This window comes from Rhinatrema bivittatum, chromosome 15 (assembly GCF_901001135.1).
Source record: "Rhinatrema bivittatum chromosome 15, aRhiBiv1.1, whole genome shotgun sequence".
Taxonomy (NCBI): Eukaryota; Metazoa; Chordata; class Amphibia; order Gymnophiona; family Rhinatrematidae; genus Rhinatrema; species Rhinatrema bivittatum.
The window spans coordinates 58,430,562-58,454,640 of record NC_042629.1 but is presented as its reverse complement, the minus strand read 5'-3'; the positions used below and the strand labels follow the sequence as shown (position 1 = coordinate 58,454,640).

The window sequence follows — 24,079 nt, the reverse complement described above, 5'->3', positions numbered from 1 at the left end:
TGTAAGCCATGCAGTAGTGTGTGTTGATTAGAATTCAGTAAGAAAGGATGGGAATTGAAATAAGGTCAAAAGTCTTAGACAAAAAAATAATGCAAGGCATAACTATAAGCAGTTTTATGACTTTTTAAAATCCTTTTTGTTTTTAATCCTCATATTTTCCTTATTTTCTACCTCCCATTACCCATGATGTGTGAGTGAACACATTTCCTTGCTGGTCAGGAGGCTTTAGTGCGACTCCTTTGGGCGACAGTAATTGCTGTCATCTGTTCTTCCTTTCTGGGATCGAGCACACCACCTCCATGGTGTACCTGACCATAGCTGGTCATGTCGGAGGCAAACTCAAGTCTCTTGAGCCTCAGCGGTCATCCCTATCTTACAGGTTTAACTATTTATTTAAACTATTTCTATTCCACTCTTGTCTGATGTTCCACTCTTGTCTGATAAATAGGTAATAAATAAAATCAACATAAAATAAAAAAATAAAATCAATAATTCAACATACATAATAAAATACATAAAAACAAAATAAATTAAACATATCCATATTAATCTACTTGTCTCCCAACTAAAACCCTGATCTGTAACTCCTTTATGTTCAGTCTTCTTTATTAAACTTATGTTAAAAATGACATAGACTCCTGAAGTGAAAGTTGGAAAAATGTGTTTGAGATGTTTTACAGTTAATTTTGGTCATTTTGGATCTTGGGGGGGGTGGGGTTGAGGATGCTTTCCTGTGACCTCTTATTATGATTTTAACCTGCCTTTTGTTGCATCATATTTCAAGGCTCGTTGGTTAACTCTCTATTCTGTTGTTCTCATAGTATCGGCACAGCACACCTCCTTATGTGGGGCCTCCACAACAGTATCCTGTGCAGCCACCTGGGCCAGGCCCATTTTATCCGGGACCAGGTCCTGGGGACTTCCCAAGTACCTATGGTGAGTACAGACAGTGAGAGGAATTTTTGATGCTCATATGTCTGATACCATTGAACCAGCTCTCTCAGTACAGTGATTATTGGATAGTGACAGAATGCATTGGGTACAGGTGAACTTGTATACAGTAACATTTCTTACTTAATGAGGAATTTATAATCCATGCAGAAGATAGCACTGAAGCCAGTAGGCATGACCTAAACAAATACATTTGTACTTCTAATGTGCTCTGCAAACCAAATTGCCCACAATGGGAAGTGCTTATCTCTTTTGTGCTGCTATTCTCACCCACTCCTGTGATATCCTAGTTCAAGAGTAAGAGAGTCGGTAGGCAGGGGATTGGTGGAAGTAGTGCAGGTTTCTAGCATTTCTTGCCTGTCCCCCCTCCCCATGGCTACTCATGCTGTACCAGCGGGCACAGAAGAAGAGGTGAGATGGCAAAGGGGGGGGGGAAGAAAGTGTACAATGAGAAGATACTGTGGACACAGGAAATCGAGGGGGGAGAGGGAGGAGGCAGCGGTAGCTGGACGCTGGATTCTGTTTCCCTTCTTTGCAGGCTGGTGTTTCCGCATGGGTTAGCGTTGCGCACACCATGGTACTTGAGGATTTTCTCATTCTTTCCTTACCTTGGACAGAATAGTCGCTGGTTACTGTCACTTCTCTTAGCAATGCTGTTCTTGTGTTTTGTTTTATTTCTTTACCGCTAGATCTAGTTTTCTTGCATTGAGCTTTTTATCAGTTGGCATGTTGCAGGTGATCACAACTTTTTCATTCTCTGCAATTCTGTCAGGGTCATGATCCCAGTGCTTTTTTTTTTTTTTTTTGGTACAGCAATAGTCTATACATGGTTTCCAGTGGATGAGGTTTTTTTTATTTCTTTTTCTGCACCATTTAAAATATGTTTTTGCATTTTACTTGTTATACAATTTTTAATATGTATGGTATTCTTGTAAACCGCTATGATGGCTTGAGTAGCGGTCTAGAAATATTTTTTAAATAAAAATAAAATAAATCTGCATTGGCACTAGGAGGTAAAATCAAGATCCTGTACAGAGGCAGGAAGAAGAGGCACACTTGAGGGGTAGATAAGAGAAGCTGTGGGGGAGGGAGGGGTGGGGGGTGTGGAAAGTCATGATGGTGGGAAGGGAAGATAGCTGGAGGTAAAGATACACTTTGGAGAGAGAGGGCATCACTCAGTTGTTTCTGGTATATATGATGATGTCAGTATTACCCATATTGTGCTAATGTGCTTTTTCTGCAAGGAGGTGCCACCAAGTTGGGTCTCTTCCTGTTTTCTTCTGCTTACCTTGTTGGTGGTAAAAGGTATATTGGTACCTACATGACAATTTCTGGCATTATTATATGTATAAGAAATGAAGATTGACATTGCTCACTGCTCCACCTTGCTGATCTCAGGATGAATAAAACCTCACCCAGAAATTAAATTATGTTTACAATTAGGAGAACAGGTGACTTACTGGTTATATTGGACTGTAAACAAAGAGTCCTGACTCAAAATCCTGCTTTGGCCTTGGACTTTCATCACAACCTTGGCAAGTCACTTTATTTCCCATTAACTCAGATGCCCATTTAGAAAGTAAGTTCTTTGCAGCAGAGACTTAGTGTTCTTGAATGTAATTTGCTGAGAAGCACCCTGGTTTAGAATAGTACATGATTGCTGAAAAATAATAGTCCCTTTTCCAACAAAAAAAAGATGTCCAACCCTGGATTAAAACATTAATAGTAGCAAAACAAATTTTGGATAATGCAATGTCAATTAAAATGAGCAAAATCAGTATGATCCCCTTTGTCATCTTGAATTATATTTAATTCCTGAGGTCTTAATGTTAAAAAAAACACTTTTTTCAGTCACAATGTTTTTAAATTGAGGTATGACCACAATAAAAGGTGAAGGAAATGCTTGCCCAGAACAATTCACAAGGGATGAAAATCAAAATGTTAAGTACAACAAATTTATTTTAATGTGTTAAAAAAAAAAAAAAAAGTACTATCTTATCATACAGATCAGTCCAGACGAGTGAGTTTTTCTCCCCTACCAGCAGATGAAGTTGGAGAAGTTAAGCTTTACTGTACTGATGGTACATAAGACAGTGTATCACCTGCAGTAGCTCATAAGCATGGGTGTAGCTTGCTTATTGCGGCAGTTACTACCCCTAACTAATTAAGCTAAATATTTCACTTAGATGCAGTTCCAACACTGCTCTCTACATTAATGGTGGGGGTGGAAGGGAAATAAAACCAAAAGGTTACTAAGAGCCAAGAGTAACAGATAAGTATGAGAAAAATAAAAGTGCGAAACTTGCTGGGCAGACTGGATGGGCCGTTTAGTCTTCTTCTGCCGTCATTTCTATGTTTCTAAGTATTCTGTCTCCAGCAGATGGTATGGGAATGGGATGCCTCTGAGGCCAGTCTGAAGGTGGGCAAAGACATAGATAAGCTTTATCCTTTGGTGGAGGATGTTCTGGACCTTCTAAAGTTGCATAAGGTGGATGCCTTGGTTTTGACAGTTACTAAGAAGACCACTGTCCTGTAGAGGGTTGTGCGGCTCTTAAGGATTCCCAGGATTAGAAATTGGAAGAATATTCGAGATCTCAGCCTTAAGGATCCAAGCAGCAGTTTGTTCTAGTTTCATGGCCCAAATATGTATGTGTTGAGTACAACAAATTCCAGTGGCAGACTCTGAAGATGCTCTGTCAGAAAAGGAGGTGGAATGACTGGAAGCTGAATTGACTTTTATAACAGATGTATTGTATGGATTTACTTAGGGTTTTTTTGGCTCTGCAACTGAGTGATGGATGTATGGTCCAAATCTCAGTTAGATGACGATCCTTTCAAAGAGAAGCTACTTTTTGGGGAAAATATGGAGCAAATAATTAAATACTTTAGAGACTCGAAATCTGATAAACTGCCGGAGGACATGCCCAAATGGAGCCAAAAGTCTTTTTCCAACAAGCAGAAGTTCAGAGAGGCCAGGCGTTATCATCTGGGAAAAGGATCCTCTTTGCAGCTGCATTACTTGAGCAGATGTTAGTCCTTTCAGGGAGGCTTTAGACCTTGCGTGAGACCTCTAGTTCCAACTCAGGAGAACTTAAGGGAGCACAATGAAATTCAAGTCGTCCACACTCTGAGTATGCATTTAGAAGGATGGCTGGCCTGATATTACAAAGAGTGGACCAAAATTTCAATGCACTAGTGGGACGTTTCCAACATAAGAGATGGTTTGCTTTAGAATTTGCTTATCTGCTTCTCAAAGCCTTCATAGTCTCCTCATGTGCATCAAAGGAGAAAAAGTTCACAGTTCGATCCATGTTGGGGACAGATCATCTGTTTGTGGTGTTCAGTGGTTGCAACAAGAGGGAGAAGGCATCAATTGCCAGATGGATTAAGGAGGCGATAACCTCTGCCAACATTTGCAAGGGCCTACAGTTCCCAGTAGAGTGCAAACTGCATCTTGGGCTGAATGTCAGTCAGTGTCGTCACAGGAGATCTGCAAGACAGTGACTTGGTCTTCTTTGAACACTTTTGCCAAGCAGTATAGGCTGTAAGTTTGGGCTCCTGACTTGGCAGTATTTGAGTGTTTGGGGAATGGGTCTTCCGGGTTCCCGCCCAGTTTAGGGAATCTTAGGTACATTCCACTCATCTGGACTGATCTGGGGGATGATAGGGAAGGAAAAATTGGCTCTTACCTGCTAATTTTTTTTTCTTTGAGTCCCATAGATCAGTGCAAAATCCCACCCTGAATTTTCTGAAGACCACTTGTCTTATTTTTTGTTTTGGTGTTCAAATTCATTTCGTTGTTGAGGGTTCTCCAATTGGTATTGTGGTTTCGGATAGTTGTACTTGTCCCCTGCTTGAACATAAGGGGGATAATTTTGCTAGCCAACAAATGTAGTCTTTATCCAAACCAAGTTGCAATGTTCTACAACAACAAGCAGGGAAGCACAGAATCGTACAGCCTGTGTCAGGAAACTGTCCATTTGTGGGACAGGGCCATGCATCCTGTAGGTGTGGAAAATGTCTTGGTGGACAGATTGAGTTGGTCTCTTAAACCCCAAAAATGGAGCAAAAGGTCCTAGACTTTTTCTCCTGCTGCACACAAAAACTGCTTGCTTACCTTCTCCATTGTCCAAGTCAAGTCTCAAGACCAACTCAGTAAGGGTTCATCTCAATGCAGTTGGCACCTATCATCAGCATATAGACGGTAGGCCTATCTCTGAACAGCATTTCGTTGTCTGGTTATGTGGGGCATGCTTTATTTGAAGCATATCATCAGGCTTCCATTTGTGTCTTGGGACCTCAGAAGTGGTTCTGTCCCAACTGATGAAAGCTCCTTTTGAGCCACTGCACTCCTATAATCTGAAGTACTTAACCTGGAAGGTCGTATTTTTGGTGGCAGTTACATCAGTGTGTAGGGTCAGTGAGCTCCAGACTCTGGTAACTTACCTAACTTATACCAAGTTTTATATCATGATAGGGTGGTGTCACAATTCCATCTTAAGCAGTGACTCATCATTCCAATATATTTTTCCCATGCCACATGTCCACCAAGGTGGGCAAGCACTGTACAGTTTGGACTGCAAGAGAACTTTGGCCTTCTACTTGGAACAAACTATAGCCCATAGAAAGTCCACCCAGTTTTTTTGTTTCTTTTGACACCAACAAATTGAGGATTGCTGCTGTTGGCTAGCAGATTGCACCTTCTCCTATTATGCCCAGGTGGCACTGGTGGCCATATAAAGGCTCACTCTGAGCCATGGTAACATCAGTGGCTCTCCTAAGGTTGGTTTCCAAAGAAGAGATACCTGCAAGACTACAATGTGGAGTTGTTTCCACACATTCATATGTCACTATTGTTAGGACAGGGACTCCTTATGTGACAGTAGGTTTGGCTAGCCTGTCCTGAGGAATCTGATGTGTAGAACCCAACTCCACTCTTTCCTAATGCCCATTGTTTTTCTTTCAGGCTGCCTCTTATATCTATAAGATGAAAAATGAAAAAAGGCTTATCGCCTACAAAATTAGTTTGTTATGCCTGTTGGCACTTCTTCTTGTTCCCTCTTTTATGATTTGGGGCAGTTTGTAGCTAGGGATTCCCCACATGTGATTGTCATCTGCTTGTCCACTCTGAAAGTAGAGTTGCTTACCTGTAACAGGTGTTCTCTGAGGACAGCAGGACATCAGTCCTCATAAAATCCAGCCAACTTCCCTTGGATTTGGCTTCTCCTTACGCTAATGAACAAGATTGAAGGGCCGCATGGACATATGTTATGGTGGCATGCCTAGGCATGTCCAGTGAAGCACAGTCAAATTTCCGGGCCTGGCTCTTTTGGATGATGTCACCCACATGTGAGGACTAACATTCTGCTGTGCTTGTAAGCAACTATGCTTTCAGTTCATCTCAGCAGTATTCTCTTTCCTACTCAGTATCCCCTTCTATAACCAATGTTCTCATCTCCTAGAGCGCATTTCCTCTCTCCACCTCCCAGCAGTTCTTTCAGTTCCCCCTTCATAGATCCTCTTTCTGTTTCTCACTCTGTCAGCAGCCCTTCCTATCTGCACTAGGAAGCCTTTCTCTCCTACACTACTGCTGCTCTCTTGTGCCCTTACAAGCCCATTGGTCAGACTTTCCACAGCTAGCCAATAGGCTGTAAGTGAGGATGGGAGACCAGCACTTCCTTCCTGCCCTCCACTATAGCATGGAGGTCTCAGCTTCCAGTGTGTAGGAGATATTATTGGGGGTGCTCAAGAATCTACAGAGCCGGTGCCTATAGTTACTGGAACCAGCAAAAGTGGGATGCAAAGATGTCTCTGTTAGACATTGTCCCTTCTATTAACATACAGTTTAGGAATGTCAGTTTTTTCTTGTTTAAACCAGGCATCCCCAAATGTTTTGTGAGAATGTCCATATCGAGAACATTTGAAATCACTATGAAAAATGGGGGGTGTAGCCTTGGAATTTTCTGGGAGGATCCTGTCCCACCCTCTTAAGTGATTTGAAATGCTGGGAAAGGTGCGGGAGAGGGAAGCAGGGGTGCAGAGGGTATGATAAATAATATCAGTAATATTTCCATATTTCTCATAGTCACTGTGCCTCACACCTTGGAATCATGCCTCATGCCATACCCCTTCGTTAGCATCTGGCTGGCGGAGGTAACAGGAGCACGTTCAGATGCTGCTGTGCACTCTGACACTACCGGCACTGTAAGTATTCAAAACTTACGGATGAGCGCTTCTCCTCACTGCTGATCTCGTGCATCATGAGATCAGCAAGAGGCAAGTGCCATCGCTTCAGCTTTCAGCATGCTCACAGTGCCGGTGCAGTCATTATCAGAGTGGGCAGCAGCTCTCCTGCCACTGCTTCCAGGCTGGATGAGTCCTAAAGTTTTAGGGACCCATGTTTTACACAATACAGCTTTTCTGAAGTATGTCCTTGGTGTGTGAGCTGCAAAGTTGTGCAGCTCTGGCATGTTGTTGCTGGTCAAAGTCATTTTTTCAGTAATTACATTGCATTGTCTGTACACACTGTTCAAGATGCTCGAATTAATCTCTGATGCGATTGGCAGAGCCTCCTTAATTGGGTTATAATTTCTGCATGGAGCATTGTGGCAGTATCTCATTAGATGTTTTAGCATCACAAAGGCTATGAGAAATTAGAAGTATGTTGGTCTGGTATAACATTACAGGTTATGTTCCTGCTTTTGTATATTGATTAATATAATTGGAAAGCAGTGGGTTGAAAAAAGGCGTTTGCTTTCTTTGCTTACCCAGCCAATCCCCCCGTCCACCCCTTTATACCCATTGTTTTTCCTCCACAGATGATTCCGCTTTAATCTTTTCTTAGGACTAAAACAGGTTTCCATAAATATGACCTAAACCAAAATAGAGCATGCAAAGTTCCCAGGCCAGGCTAATTGTGCTATTGGGCAATTGATATTCGTTTAACACTGGTGCAGTAAATGGGATCTATTTTTAAATGTGTTTTAGACAAAACAAGGCCATGCTGTGGAGAGAAAGTAGACTAGCAGAGAGCGGTGAATCTTGTGCTGGGACATTGGGATGCTGGCTTCAATTATTAACAAATCAAAACCTGTTTTCTGCATCCCAATTATAAAAATTGTTCCAGCCCCTCCCCGCTTTAGAGCTGTTTTGATGTTTCTAAATGAAGAGTGCCTGTAGGATACATATTGGACATAATTCTAATGCTGCAGTGCTAGGTAGTGCAGTTTGGAGAGGGGAGGAGCAGGGGAGTGTGAGGCTGGGAAGACTAGGGCGCATGAACATCAGTCAGATTCACAGATTTGTTTCACATATTTATATGGTGCTTCTGTATTACAATTTCTGTAATGTATTTCTTTTTCACACTGAATCACGGACTTAGGATTTCCTAGCATGTAGCCAGATGGACTCAGGTTATGCTCCCCTGCCAACAGATGGAGATAATCAGGTTTCAAACCCTGCCAGGTTTCAAAGTTGAGGTCACCCTAGATACACCCCTGCAGTGACCTCAGCCCTTCAGTATTTCTCCATCTCCAGCAAATAGAGGATGTGCTTTCCCTATGGGGACCACTGTACTTTTTTGAAAAAAAAACCAAAAAACAAATTCTACTTGAAATTGGAGAAAAGATTTAGATATCTCCTGCGGTGATATCTAAAGGTCTCGCCCCCAGTTGAGAATTCCTGAGGTAATTTCTGAGATCCCTCAGAAGTATGCCTTGGTCTGGTTCCTGGCGTGGATTTCGCTGCTAAAACAGCTGAAAGGCAGCTGGTGCAGGAAGCTGAGCACGGCGGTGACGGTCAAAGCCCTCTCCACCGTCTCTTACTCAGCTGGTAAGTGCTGAGCCTAGGTAAGTTTAAAAAAAAAAAAGAGGATTGCCTCCCAATTCAGACACGTTTGGAGGAGTTTAGGGAAAACTTCCTCCAGTCTCCTCACTCGATGTGCCGTACCAACATTCACGATCCCATTGGGGTAAGGGAAAGTGGGCTTCCGAGTGGGTTGAGCGACCCTCCCCCCCCAGTGGGCTGGGCCCCGCTTTATGTTTGGATGGCTCACTGCGTGGTAGCCCACGGCGGCGCCATGTTGCGAGCATCTTTGTGCCCTCCATAGAGTGTTGGTATGCACAATGCATGTTGGCTCTGCGCACACGCTGTGCACATAACATCACGCACGTACATACGCGCACAACTTACTAAGCGCAAGAAGCAGCTATGGCTGCGGAATCGGTCAGCAGATGCAACCTCCAAGGCAAATCTCACAAAGATGCTCTTTAAAGGATCATTTCTCTTCGGAAGTAAATTGGAAAAGCTGGCCAGTAAATGGGGCAAATTTCCAGTTCCCTGGCTACCAGAAGATAAGAGAAAGCAGTTACAGCACCCCTCACCTATGAGGGCTCGATCCAAGGGCTCCCAGTGCTTTCACCCCTACAAAAACTCGACATTTCAGAGATCTTGGTCCTTTGGGAGGTCTCAGTTCTTTCAGAACCAACAGCTCAAGAGAGGGGCAAGCTCGGGTTCAGGTTCATCCCGAACCCCACCAATGAAAATTTGCCAACCCACCCTTGGAACGAGGAGATATGGGCTTGACTGTCCCTCTTCTACCAATGGTGGGTCGAGATTACTTTGGACAAATGGGTACTGGAGGTCATACGAAACGGAGATGTGCTGGAATTTTGCATATTGGGACATATTCATGATATCTCCTTGCCACTCCCATCACAAAAAGCAGGCAGTGGAGACTACCCTGTTAAGGCTCCTCAGGATGAGGGTTGTAATACCAGTACCTGCACTCCAGGAAAATACGGGGCATTATTCCATCTATTTCATCGTACCCAAGAAGGAAGGTTCCTTTCGCCCGAACCTGGACCTCAAGAGCGTCAACCGACATCTGTGAGTGATGCATTTGCGCATGGAAACCCTGTGCTCTGTGATATTGGCCATACAATCGGGAGAGTTCTTAACCTCCCTAGACCTGTCCGAGGCCTACCTACATATTCCAATCTGTCAAGAACATCGTTTCCTACGCTTTGCAATACTGAGTCACCATTATCAGTTTCGGGCACTGCCCTTTGGCCTGGTCACTGCCCCCAGAGCATTTTCCAAGATTATTGTGGTCATAGCGGCAGCGTTGAGAAAAAAGGGAATCCTGGTGCACCCATACTTGGTCGACTGGTTGATCCAGGCCAAGACTGTGGCAGAGTGTCTCCAGGTGACCAACAGGGTGACCACCTTACTTCAGGACCTCAGTTGGGTCGTAAACCTGGACAAAGCAGACTCAAACCCTAATAGTCCTTGGAATATCTGGGAGTCTGGTTACCTGGTCAACCAACACATTTGGGACATTAACTTCCCTATCCACGAAAGTGGGAGGAAGTCCTTGCCCCAAATGTGTTGGTTGACGAGCGCAATATGCCCGACAGTTTGAAGCTATCTTCAGGTCCTTGGTTTGGCATCAACCCTGGAGGTAGTACCGTGGGCGAGGGCACACATGCGACCACTTCAATGCTGTCAAGTTGGAACCAGCTGTCTCAAGACTATTCGATTCGCCTTCAGTTACCGATGGAAGTATGCTCATGGCTCCAGTGGTGGCTGCAGGAAGCTCATCTAGGGAGGGGTGTACCCCTGTCCTCTTCGAACTGGCTGGTCCTCACGACAGACACGAGCCTCCCGGGCTGGGGAGCACACTGTCAGAAACTTAGGGCCCAGGGACGTTGAACCAAGGAAGAGGCCCTCTGGAAAATAAACCGCCTGGAAGCCTGGGCAGTCAGATTGGCGTGTCTACTGTTCAGCCACATACTCCAGGGTCAAGGGGTCTGCTTAATATTGGACAATGCAGTGACGATAACCTACATCAACCGCCAAGAAGGAACCAAGTCAGCAGATGTCACAGGAGATAGACCTCCTTATGAAATGGGCGGAAATACATCTACAAATGATCTCAGTCTCCCACATGGCAAGAAATGACAATGTCAGAGCAGACTTTCTAAGCAGGGAGAATCTGGATCCAGGAGAGTGGGTGTTGTCAGCCAAAGCTTTTCAGCTGGTAGAAGATTGCTGGGGTCTCCCAGCCATTGACCTGCTGGCTGCATATCACAATTCTTCAGTCGCAGAAGAGGTCAGTGGTCCCTGGGGATCGACGCTTTTGTTTAGACCTAGCTGAAAGAGTAGTTGCTACATGCCTTCCCTCCATGACCCCTGCTGGGCAGGGTCATTCGCAGAATTGAGCACCACAGAGGATTAGTCTTACTAGTAGCTCCACATTGACCCAGGCATCTGTGGTATGCGGACATCCAGAAATTCCTGGTGGAGACGCCCCCCATGCCTCCCACCACACAGGGACCTGCTACAGCAGGGACCGTCCTTCATGAGGATCCAACTCTATTCTGTCTTACGGTCTGGCCCTTGAGAGGGCTCGCCTGATGAAGCAAGGATACTCGGCGGAAGTAATTGCCACCTTACTCCATGCACGGAAGTTCTCTACATCCCTAGCGTATGTGCAGGTCTGGAAAGTATTTGAGGCCTGGTGCGAGGAATGACAGTCAAAATCCCACTAATTCTGGAAGTTTTGCAGGACGGCTTGGATAAAGGTTTGACCCTTAACTCCTTTAAGTCTAGGTAGCGGCTCTCTCCTGTTTTGGGAGTGAGGTGCACGGAACCCGCTTGTCAGCTCATCCGGCCATGGCCCGTTTTCTGAAAGGGGTGAAGCACCTCCGGCCACCCCTATGGTGGCCGGTTCCCTTGTGGAGTCTTAATCTAGTATTGAAGTTTTTGGCAGGGCCCTTTCTTCGACCACCGTACAATCTTTCCTTGCATTTATTAACCCTGAAAATGGTGTTTCTGATGGCTATATGGTCAGCACATCGCATCTCTGAACTACAGGCCTTGTAGTGTCGGGAACCATTCCTCCGGATGACTCCAGAAACGTTATAGCTTCATATTGTTCCATCCTTCTTGCTCAAGGTAGTCTCGGACTTTCATTTGAATCAATCTATTTCGTTACTTATCCCTAGATAAGGACAAGATCGTGGAAGAATACCACCTCCTCAGTCATTTGAATGTCAGAAGGCTTTTGGTGCGGTATCTGGAAGTTTCAGAACCAGTCCGAAAGACGGACCGCCTGTTTTTCCTTTACGGTGGAAGGAAGCTGGGCAAACCAGCTTTCGCGGGCTACTATAGCTCGCTGGATTAAGGAGGTGATCACAGAGCTTATGTGGAAGCAGGAAAGCCATTACCTGTTCAGGTTAAAGCTCATTCCACTAGGGCTCAGGTGATCTCATTGGTGGAAGCTAGACTGCTGTCTCCCATTGACAACTGCCGAGTGGCGACGTGGTCCTCCTTGCACACCTTCTCCAGGTTCTATCACCTGGACGTTCAGGCCTGAGAGGATGCAGCCTTTGCAAGGGTGCGGTGTTAACCGGACCGCGGGCAGCCTCCCGTCCCGATCGGGAGTAGCTTTTGTATATCCCATTGGTCCTGAGTCCATCTGGCTTCACGCTAGAAAATGGAGAAATTACTTACCTGATAATTTTGCTTTCCTTAGTGTAGACAGATGGACTTAGCATCCCACCCACAGCTGCCCAAGAATGATGCCAAGGATTTGCCCGTGAAGTAAATATTGATTCCAAGAGATTTCGGGTAAGCCGTCATCCAGTCCTTAGATCAGGGCATCTATAATCTTACTGGGATTCATTGGTTGAGCACAGTTGTGGTTATCTGTTTTTAATCAAAAATATTTCAATATCATGTCCACAGTGTCTTTTGAAGAGAATACTGAAGGGTTAAGGTCACTGCAGGGGGGTATCTAGGGCAGGGATGGCGAGACATTGTATGCAAATCTCTCTCATGCATATTCATTGTGGATATCCTGAAAACCTGGCCTGTTTGTGGCACTCGAGGACTGGAGTTCGCCATCACTGATCTAGGGTGTCGTCAACTTTGAAACTTGACTCCATCTCCATCTGCTGGCAGTATGAAAACGAAATTATCAGGTAAGTAATTTCTCCCATGTAGTTTCTGACTTAAGGCTTTTTTTTTTTTTTTTACATGGTCAGATGTTTTTAGAGTTTGTGAGGACACTATTTTCATTATTTTCCTTTTTAAGTATTTAATCTAGTTTTCGTATAATTTTCAAGTTTGCATGAGTATAAAAAAAAATGCAAACCCATAAACAATCTTATGTCTTATTCTTGATGTGTGTTGTCTTTAATTTTCTATAGCTATCACCGTCACCTGGGTTTGATTCAAAGCACAATTATACTGTATTGCATGCACATGTAGTGCTCTCTTGCATGGCCCTGAATCTCTCCATCTTTCCATCAGTTAGTGCAGTTATTTCTAGCTCCTTTGGCAATGTTCTGCATTTATCCACATATGCGCACCGTAGACCTTCAGTCCCAGCTGCTCAGAGGCTTCCTGTGTTTGCTGAGCTGCAGTATGCTGAGCTGGCAGAGCTGGGATAATCTGCAGTGCAGCCTTCTCTAGCACACCAAGTGCTATTTAATTCCAGGCAGGCAGGGTCTAGCCAGGGAGGGGAGGCTGGCAAGAGACCAGCACACTAGTGACCTGAGACTTGCCCAGAATCGCACATCTTTCTTCTCATGGTTTTACCCAGCTCCTAGACTGAGAATGTATTTAACATTCCAGACAAAGCATCATTTTTAGTTTAAGGAAGCATTCATAGATATTTTCCATAAAATAACAAATGCAGGGAATTTCAGCTTTGTATGAGCCTCTTGCTGATCTTGTTCCTACTAATTCTTATCCTAAAATGATTTACTATTCTTTTATGTATATTTTTATAAATTTTTATACTACTTCCACTGATGCTGCTTCTTAGCAGTTTATGGTGTGTTAACATTTTGGGTATGTCATGGTGGTGATAACGCAAGTTTCTTTGATACAAATGCTAGTACAGAGGACTTATTTGGATCTCCTTTAGTTAGAAAGTTTTTTGACAAGTCAAGTTTTTTTTTCCCATACATATATAAGTATGTGGTGCTAGTAGCCATTTTGGTCCTGGAAAATCCTGTAGTAAATATTATAACCTGGCTAGAAAGAAATTATGTATTTGCTCTTCACAAATGATGGGTGAGCTGATTTCAAAACATAGCATATGGGTGAAAGGAGAAAGCAAGATGAGGATTCTCGGGGACTAACACTGGGATAGCTGGAGTTCCAGCACAGTTTTGTGTGCATGTCCTGATTACTTCAGCACACAGAGTATTAATGCTACCAAATGCAGCTTCTCTGCATCACAAAAGTTTTAAACTGCACAGAATCAAAGAAGGCCCAAAGGTGGGAGGTTAAGACAGCATTGGAACAGGACTCTCTTGTTGACTGAGTGGCTGATGTAATAAAACCCGTTCTAAAAGTGGTGCAGAATTTTAGCACCAGTTTTAAATACTGCGTACATTAAAAACACCTGGCCCGGCCTAGTGCTATAAATGAATGGTATGCAGATCAATCCAGCGCTAAAAATCTGCGGTAAACCTAAAAGTTCACCAGAACAGGCGTTAAAACAGACATGCAGAACATGCGGTAAAACCTGGCACTGGTTTGAAAAATGCCGCAGTGTTCCCTGTTGGTTGATAGAAGTGACCTAAGAAGACCTGTGATGTGATTGGTGGTGCACAGATGTCCATCTGTTTTCTTGGATGACACTCCTTATAAGGAAATAAAAGGCAGCTTCTTCCAGGGCCGTTATGTTAGGTGAGCTCTGGATTAGGAGTTGGAGGTTTTCTTGGTGTAGGATTGGTGGTAATTCTTGATTGGTGCTTCGTAGTTGATGAGTGGTGTTTCTTGTGCTGCTTGTTTCTCCCTTGCTGTTTCCCCCATCCTTTTGTCTTTGTTTTTGAATGAATCGTTAGAGTGCATCTGATTGTTGGTCTGCGATTCTGTCTTTTTGTCCACTTTAATGTTTAGGTTCCTGAAAGAGCAGAGTGAATGTTCATGACTGTGGAAAGATTAGTGCATGACAGAAGGGGGTGCGGGCGAGTGGTGACAGAGAGGATCGGAGGAATGTAGCTAGGGAGGGGAAATGGGGCTAGAGGAGAATGGCATGCATCAGCTAGAGGGGGAAGAAAAGAAAGTGGATGGAGGGGTTAGAGCAAGATGAGGGGGAGGAGAGGAGAGCAGGTAGTGGGAGTAGGGCTCAGGGAGGTAAGCACTGACCCTAGTTGTCATCTGGGAGCAATGAGCAGGTGGGAACCAGCAGCTGAAGAAGAAACAGCGTCAATACAATATGCATGTCACAGAGAAAAAGAAGTTCTGGTGCGGCGGCTCTAAGACATCCTTGAAGAACAAGAGAAAGATATGGGAAAGCATTGCCAAGGATGTCAGCAGCCCTATCAATGAAGATTAGGACAGTGGACTAGTTGAAACACGGATGGCAGGATTCTAGAGGGAGGAGGTCCACCATGCAAAGTGCACCTTTCGCCGGGAGGAGCTGGTCCGGGGACTCTTTAGCAGGACTTCTTTGCTGGTGTGCATACTGGCGGCACTGATATGGATGCTGCAGAAAAACAGGTGAGTATGGTGGGGAATGTATCTCCGGGGTGAAGAGGGCTGGCTGACGGAGAGATGAAGGATGGAATAGTACTTGGCTCTGATATAACTTTTCTTCTTTTCCCAGGTGATATTGACCACAGAGAGGCCTGCCACAGAGGGCGAAGTTGAAGAGAACCAACCAGTGCCTCTGGATCCACCTCTGATAGGAATAGCAGAGCAACCCACCAATAGTCTGCAGCTGCCAAGCAAGACACTGGCACTCGATACACAAGAAAAAGACAGTTGAGCTCCACTTCACAAGGCCAGACACCTCTATAACAAACATCTCGGATTTACCAGAAACACCTGGCACCAGCACGGGCATTATTTCTATAGGCACCACCATGGTCGGCAGTTGGGCTCCAGATCATGGTATTCTCCCACCAACAGACATACCGCTTTCCAGTATTGACGTAATGACAGAACAGGTAGTTGTAGAACTGTTTGCAAGGCAGGAACTCGTTGAGACTACTGTGACAGTGAGATAAATAGCAATACACCAGGATATGGAATGCATGATGAAGGAAATGCGTCGACTGTGGATATAGTCCAGACTGAGGGAGAGCATCACTGCAGGCAATGTTTTTGGTTTATCAAGTTAGAGCTTTCTCTGATTGTCGATGTCCTATGAGTACTTGACTCGTCCAAAAGGGAAATGAACAGGATCCCATGTGATTGTGCTCATGTTCCCCCGGGAGACAAGCTCATAGTCCAACTCTTGAAACTATGGAATGCAGCAGCCCCCCACATAGAGCTAGAGGTGGGAACCATGGATGGAGGCCATAATCTTGAAAGTTCCCATTGCACTGATTTTATCTGGACCCAACCCTATGCTGGACCACCAATGACTCCATCTGGACCCATGCCTGACCACTAATGACTATCCTGCAGTTCACTGCCACCCCAGACTACAGTGGCTGTTTTTGAACCCTGCCCGGACCACCAAGGACAGTGCCCCAGGAACCTCCTCCCATGGAGAACAGGAAAACAGCTTTCGACAGCCACACTGAATCATCACTGACTGTCTCTAGATCCCACCAGGATTATCAATGACTACCTCAGGAGCCATATTTCATAGGAACAGCAACACAACCCAGCTTGTGAATCTTAACTGCCACTGGTAAACTGGCGTGGTGGCGCTTGTGTCAAGGATGGTGTCCAGGTGTCTGGTTACAACAGGATATCAACCATGATGTGATCTGCACAATTGCCATGGAGGGTTTCCCCACTGTACTGTCTTCAAAATGCTGCATGGTGGGAGAGGCTCTATTTTCCACTTGGATGCCTCGCTTGAGCCATTGCTCCCCACATACCCGATGCTGGTCTCCTCTTCCCCTGTGAGTATTTGCCTTGGTGGGCGTTGAATAGTAATCTTGTGGGCTTCAGACTTGCCTTTCTCACTTTTTTTGTCTTTACTTTTTTATGCAAGTGGGTGCATCATCAGTCCTTGTCCCTGCCATATGTGAAAATGGTGGTTACACTCCTGCTCTTCCTTCCAGCGTAGATGTTTCCACTTGAATGCCTCGTCGCCACATAGATGCTTCTACCCCTTGTTTCTGCCATTGCTCGACCTGCCACAGGTGCTCATCTCTTCTCTTCCCATGAGTATTTACACTCCACCATGCCAAAGCACTATTCTTGCTGGTTCTTGGTGGGTACTGGACAACTTCAGTCTTGCATTTCTCAATTTTTTTTTAATCTTTTCCCTGTCTTTAGTACTCGTCGCTACAATATACAGAAATGTTTGTTATGCTTCTGCTCTTCTTTCTGGCACAGATGCTTTGCTCACTTGGACGCCTTGTCGCTACATGATCGCATCTCCTACTCAGATGCCTTGTTTAAACAGTCACTCACTGCGCTGCTTGCACTGGTCTCCTCTCCTCCCATGTATATGTACTCATCGACATTCCTGTATACTATTCTTGGAAACTTAGATGATACTTTTCTAGGCTTCTGATTTGTATTTCTAACTTCTGTTTTTCTCTTTTTGTGGGTGGGCGCATCATCGGTGCTTATCACTGTAGTCTGCAGAAACACTGATTTCATCCCTGCTTGCTCATGGCTGCTGCTTTGCTGAAATGATGCATTATCTATAACTTCCTTCAAACAGGGGCTGCTTCGTCTGCTTTGGTAGGCTGTCAGCAAGGTTCTTTCAAATGTTTCTCCAGTTTATGGATCTGTTGATTGCATTTATGAACTTTCACTGCATATGTTATCTTGCATTCTATGCTCTTTTTCCCAGGTTGTCGTCATGACTCATCATATGTTACTGGACTCTAGCTGCGTATGCAGCCTTGCATTTTATGCAATTGCTTTGAAATCAATCTTACATTTTTATCTCTGCAATTAATTGTGACATGCAATAAACAATCTTAAAATGTTATTTGTCGTGTTTTTCTTTCGTTTGTGTTGGCAAGTGGTGACTGGGTGTCACAGGCTGTGCCTCCTTGGGCTAAGGATTTCCATACTAGTGTGGGAAATTCTGGTGATATACAAAGAAGGTCTACTGTGTTATGGGTAGATGAGCACAGTAAAGAAATACAAGAAATTCTGGCCCAAGGATGCAAAGCCTGTCATGGATGTCACAGGCCAGGCCTCCTTGGGCCAGGGATTTCACACTGATGTGTGAAAATTCTGGCCCAAGGATGATGGGCCTGAGATAAAATGGAGTCACACCAATGAAGGAGGAGATCAGTCAGTCATTAAAAATGTTATTTTATTAAAATCACATTAAAATGTTGAACATATTAAAAACATGTGTTAAAAAATTGGTAGATGGCCACAGTGTGTATTTCTCTTGGCATTCAACTTCCTTGGGGCTCTCCCCAATCTGAGAAGAGGCAAATGTTGAGTTAGAATCCCCCTATCAACTCACACTCACCATGAGGATCTCCATGTGTGTATGGCAACAACTTGTATATTCAGGGAAAGGAAATGCCATTTCTCTCACATGAGGGGGGTGGGTGGCTGAGAGCGACATGGGTGAAATCGATTGCACCCATTATATTCTGCATGCCAGCTATAGCGAAGAAAGCCATTTTGTAAGCTGCTATGGATTCTTGATATACTCCCTGCCTTGTTTCATCATGACTCTCAGTACCTAGCTGAAATGCCTTGAAGACATTGACGTTGACTGGTCCATACAGACCACTACAGCCACTTTATTCTGGAAAGAACCAGTGGCAAGGAAATGCAAGGTTCAGAAAGCTTTATTAAGCCTGGAATGGCATGTCCACAAGGATCAATATTATCTTTGATTTTTCCATAGAGAAAAAGAATTGCCCTGGAGCTCGGTCTGTATGTCTGCACCACATCTGTCTTTGGTAACCCCAGCAGTGTTGTCATCAGGTGAAATATCCACTGCCTGTGTGCTCTTCTCGAATGGCTTAAGCCAGGACAGCCTGCTCCTCTCGGATCCTTCTTTCTTATTCAGGAATAAAGTGGCTTGTTTCTCACTCTTCCCACTCTCTTATTTGCTGTAAAGATTATGCCGCTCTAATTGTTCAGATCACCCGCAGAATGTACCAAAGCAAAAAATAAAACACCCCCCAAAACATACATAATCCATGTTTGCCACAGCAAAGCGTGGGGATTTTTGGTGCTAAAAGCCATATTACATGCCCGAGTGTTTGTTTATTTTATTAATTTATTTATTTAAAACACGTCTAATCCGCTTAAGATCATGCTAAGCAGCATACAATCTAAAACATTATAAACAATCAAAATACAATTCCATATCATTCATAATAAATAGAATGCTAATAAATTTCATACTGAATTAAATTTTCACTGTTAGTGAAAGCTTCTTGAAAGAGCAAAGCTTTCTGCTTTTTCTGGGACAGTTTATAATCCGTTAGTATTCTAACATCATTTGGCAACTTGTTCTGTAACACGGGTCCTGCTACTGAACGAGCATGATTCCGGGCAACCTTAAAATATTGTGATCAGCAGATCTCGATGCTTGACAGCGTAGGTAATACTTAAATAATTTGAAAAGATATTCTAGAGCATCCTCCTGGAGTGATTTGAATACCAGAGTAATAATTTTAAATTGTAATCTTCAGGTTGCTAGCAACCAGTGTAAGCTTTGTAATACTGGAATAATGTGTTCACGCTTAGGGGTTCCAGAAACTAACCAAGCTACCAAATTTTGTAGTAATATAAGGCCCGCAAACGAGACTGTGGAAGTCCCATGTATAAAGAATTGCAACAATTAATTGTTAGTATAAAAGCTTGTGTGATCATGCGAAAATCATTCTGGTCAAGCTGCCTTAATTTAAAATATCCAGCTGATAAAGTTTAGCTGAGGGATATAACTTAAGGGGGGGGGGGGTCAATTTTAAAACCTAAGTTTCAGATATCTGCAAATGCAATATTAACCCCATTAATAGATAAACTATTAATTATTGAAGGTCTCTGTTTTCTAGAGATCTCCGTCTTTTTACATTTAAAACCAAAGCATTTCTTCAGTTATTAACAATCCGTAAACATTTTGAGACCTGCTGTTGTACAACAAAATGTCACAAAACACAGTAAAATATAGCTGGATATCATCTAGATATGATATAAGAAAAGAATCCAATATCACACAGGGTGGTTGTAAATAATTATTTGAAAGGACTGTAGACAATATAGATCCCTGGGGAAGGTTAGCATCGAAATGCCCACTTTAAAACCAGAGTTAAAACCCATGATAGGCTTAGCGTGGCTTATTACATTGGCCCCTGAATGGCAAAGGTGTTCTACCACTACCTTTACGTGTCTTCCTGGCACGTTACTGTATAAAAATAAGACTTTAATATTGAATGTCAACATTGTCAGTTTTAGCACACGCTTGCTCATCATTTCGGTCAAATTAGCTTATTTCATAAATGTATTTTTGTAGTTAGTTGAGCCACAGTTTAATCTAGAATGTGAAAGTCAAGCTGGTTTTCTGACACAGTAGAACAGAGAGAATACATCTTGAATTTTGCAGACCAGAGCCAATTTAAGCCGAAAGTTAAAGCAGATATATAATGATAGAAACCCGAAGGTCTCATTTTTATATGGTATCCTCTAATATTAAAGGGACACTATGATCTAGTCCAAGGGTATACAACTCCAGACCTTGAGAGCCACAACCAGCTCTGGTTTTCAGGATATCCACAATGAATATGCATAAGGTATATTTACATGCACTGCCTCCATTGTATGCAAATCTCATGCATATACTCATTGTGGATATCCTGAAAACTAGGTCTGTTTGTGGCAGTCAAGTGCTTACCCCTAATCCTAGCTATAATTTAAGACTTTCTAAAAAACTTTGTCACTCTTACAACCTGCAGGAATATTATTTTGTGTTTTTATTTTTGTTTTGGCTGCAAAAGTCAGAGTTGATGTGATCCAGAAAGTCTTCACATGGCCTGCACATGTCTTCATGTCAGAGGAAGTAAGCACCGAGATATTTTTGTAATTGTGATCTTTAAGGGTCTCTTCTGCCAACAGATATCAAATTTAACTGAAAATCAAAGTGGTAGCACCTGTCTATTCAACCTAAACTGAATTGGCTGCTAATTAAAGTTAAAAGAAAGTTGTAAACACTGTTCTGTGAAATATTTCAGAAGTGTACACACAGTTGTAATTCTTTCCCTCTATGATTTTAAAATGGCACTGGGAAGCTGCCATTTTTATTTTCTCTCAGCTGTTGTCCTGTAGTTTTCTTGAACCTCTGTGAAGAAGTGTCTCGGCCTAACCTCATGGGCAGTACATGTGCCATTTGTGACATCACAGCTAAGGCAAACAAATCTGCTCCTTCGATTGGGTTGATGTAGAACTCCAACATGGCTATACACAGAGGTTCACTTGAATTACAGGGGAGTTGCTTAAATAAGTCCTCAGGTAATGACTTAATGGGTGATTATTACTGCTTGCTATATCTGCTTTTGAATATTGCATTGTACCTTTCAACCTCTTCAGTCTGCCATCTTCCAGCCTCTTCAAGAGCAGGGAATGTATTTATAAGTGGAGCGACTCAGTGTCGCCATACTCAGTTACCAAATAAGTTGCCATGTTTGAGGCTTCTGATAAGTATTTTCAGGATCACTTTTCGAACAGTGGGACTATCCTGTCAGAAATCCAGTGGCAACCTCAAAAACTGATTGGGCTACCAAATCTGAACACGTTTGTGATTATCTGCTTTATAGGAAAAAAAATTATATTAATACTAATTGGAAAATATGTCATTTGGCCTTGGTTGCAGGGAAAGAAAACTTTCACCTGCCCATTGATTTATAAAATAGAGAACTCTCTTTAGAGTGAATCTAGCTATCTTTACCATTTCCCAGGAAATGGGAAGAGTCTTAGTGAAATTCTGCTGTTTTGTCAAGTATAGCTTGATGTTTCCTTGGGGTCTAGTTTGATATGCCTTGTAACAGTGACAGACTTGTACTGCAGCAAGTGATAGTACCACTACTCATTAACAGTCTGGGAGTTGCCTTATTGGAAAGACCATTGCAGCTGATATTCATTACAAATGCAGTTGTACCATTATAGTAGTTAGTGTCTTATCTTTGTCATATTGGTAACTCTTTCTATATTGTGTCAAGCTAATAGTTAAACTGTACCGTAGAGAGAGAAATATTAGGGTGCTGACGGCCTCTTTTCTCGATGGATGTATAGCCTTCTCTTGCTTTCCTCAATGATCTCTTTGGCTGAAGAAACACAATAAAAGTGACCATGTTATATCCATAAGAACATAAGACTTGCCATACTGGGTCAGACCAAGGGTGCATCAAGCCTAGCATCCTGTTTCCAACAGTGGCCAATCCAGGTCACAAGTACCTGGCAGGATCCCAAGGGGTAGAGAGATTCCAAGCTGCTTATCCCAAGAATAAGCAGTGGATTTCTGCAACTCCACCTTAATAATGGTTAATGGACTATTCCTCCAGGAACCATTTCTTCGTGGGCCAGATTGTTGCTGCCACTGCTCATGCTACTTCCCTCTGCTTTAACAGGCATCTTTAGATTGTTAAAAGGGCTACGTGCTAAAATAACAAACTGTGATAATCCTGACTTCATAACAAAAATGATCTCCATGTATCAAGTGGCCACTGATCTTCATGAGGTCACACCTGACTGGCCAACATGTCTGTTTAAAGAGAGAGAGAAAAAGTACTGGAATAACTTTTTATCACAAGTTGAAAGTACAGTGTTTAATATTTACCTGGTGAGCTAGGAAAGTACTCTTCATGCTTTTAGTAATTTGTCTTATGTCGTAACATATGACTGGTGTACACACCAGTGTATAAGAAGCTTCGTCACATTTTCAACACTGAATACCTTGTGGAGAAGACAGGATGGAACATTTTGATATTTATCTGCTGTCATTTACTATGTTATGATGTAAAACACCTCACTGTGGTTGAATTGTAATTTGCAGGCTGTGAATGAGTAGTACTGCAAGATAATTTCGACATCTTTTCTTCAAAGCAAATGTCTGGCTACTTAGCACTTCAGGACTCTAGAGTTGTATTGTAGCATTGAAAATACAAATAATCCCCAGGCCTTTAATACAAAAAGCCTTATACTCTTGACTTTATTGTTGGTTTCAATGTACTCAAACCAGTGTCATCAAAGAGATTATGATGTCATTAGTTGTGTTCTGTTACAAGAATGTGAGAACTGAGTTTTAGTTCTCTACCAAACCAAACCTGTACAGACACGTGAAGTTTTTGCATTCTCTCATGTTTTGCTAGGAACCCCATTTTACCCAAGTCAGCCAGTGTACCCATCAACGCCTATGATTGTGCCTACGCAACAGCAGCCTCCACCAACTAAGAGAGAAAAGAAAACGGTAAGGGCAGTGGTCATTTTCTAAAACAAAAAGTACTGGAGTGGGCTCAGAAGCGGCCTCCACCTATCACGTTTTCCCAGTAGGGAAAAGGAAGCAGGTTGAGAGAGGTTCCAGCCCCGTGACCTAGCATGACCTGGCCGAAAGTCACCACTGGGTAAGAGGACCTATGGCAGCAGCTCCTTGGTACGGTGTTTCCCTGCGAGAACCCAGAGTATAATGTTCGGGGGAAATGAAGAGCCTCGCGACTTCACAGTTTTTTAAAACTGTGTAAAATCAAATATAGCCTGCATTTAAATCATGTCGTTTAAAAAAAAAAAGTGTTACATTTGAATGTGGCTCTTTGAGAGACTTTACTGGCTGCTGAAGTGCCACAGTGGCAAAGGTGGAATACGAATACCATTCCTTTAGTCAGAGCATCCCTCTGAGGAGAGCTAACAGTCCGCAGTATTGGGAAGAGTCCTCAAGCTTTTATTCACAACCATTCTTCCCTAAACTGCTGGGAGTTTATTTGTAGAGTGAGAGGGGAGACGAGCAGGGCTAATTTAAAAGAAGATGCTTCCACATGCAGAAAATGTTCTGTGAAAGTCGTCAGAGGGAAGAGCACAGCTGCTTGTTCTTAAACCATCTTTTCTATGTCATAACAGTCTAAGGAAAGGATTTTACATTAGTACGTAGTGTGGACTTGTCCTGGCAGTCGTAGGACACATTCATGTTTGTCTCTGGAGGAGCATGCTTCCTCCCTATAACTGCTACGGG

At 43.2% G+C, this 24,079-nt stretch overlaps 1 protein-coding gene across 8 annotated transcripts in view; it reads left to right on the top strand.

The window, feature by feature from the left end:
* The window catches only part of EIF4G3 (eukaryotic translation initiation factor 4 gamma 3), a 523,222-nt gene that overhangs the window by 352,045 nt on the left and 147,098 nt on the right, over positions 1-24,079 (top strand). For all 8 annotated transcript variants that reach the window (XM_029579175.1, XM_029579173.1, XM_029579174.1 and 5 more), the window contains 2 exons: positions 822-936; positions 23,226-23,323. In XM_029579175.1, the coding sequence (XP_029435035.1) occupies positions 822-936; positions 23,226-23,323 (213 nt within the window). The remainder of the gene's footprint in view (positions 1-821; positions 937-23,225; positions 23,324-24,079) is intronic.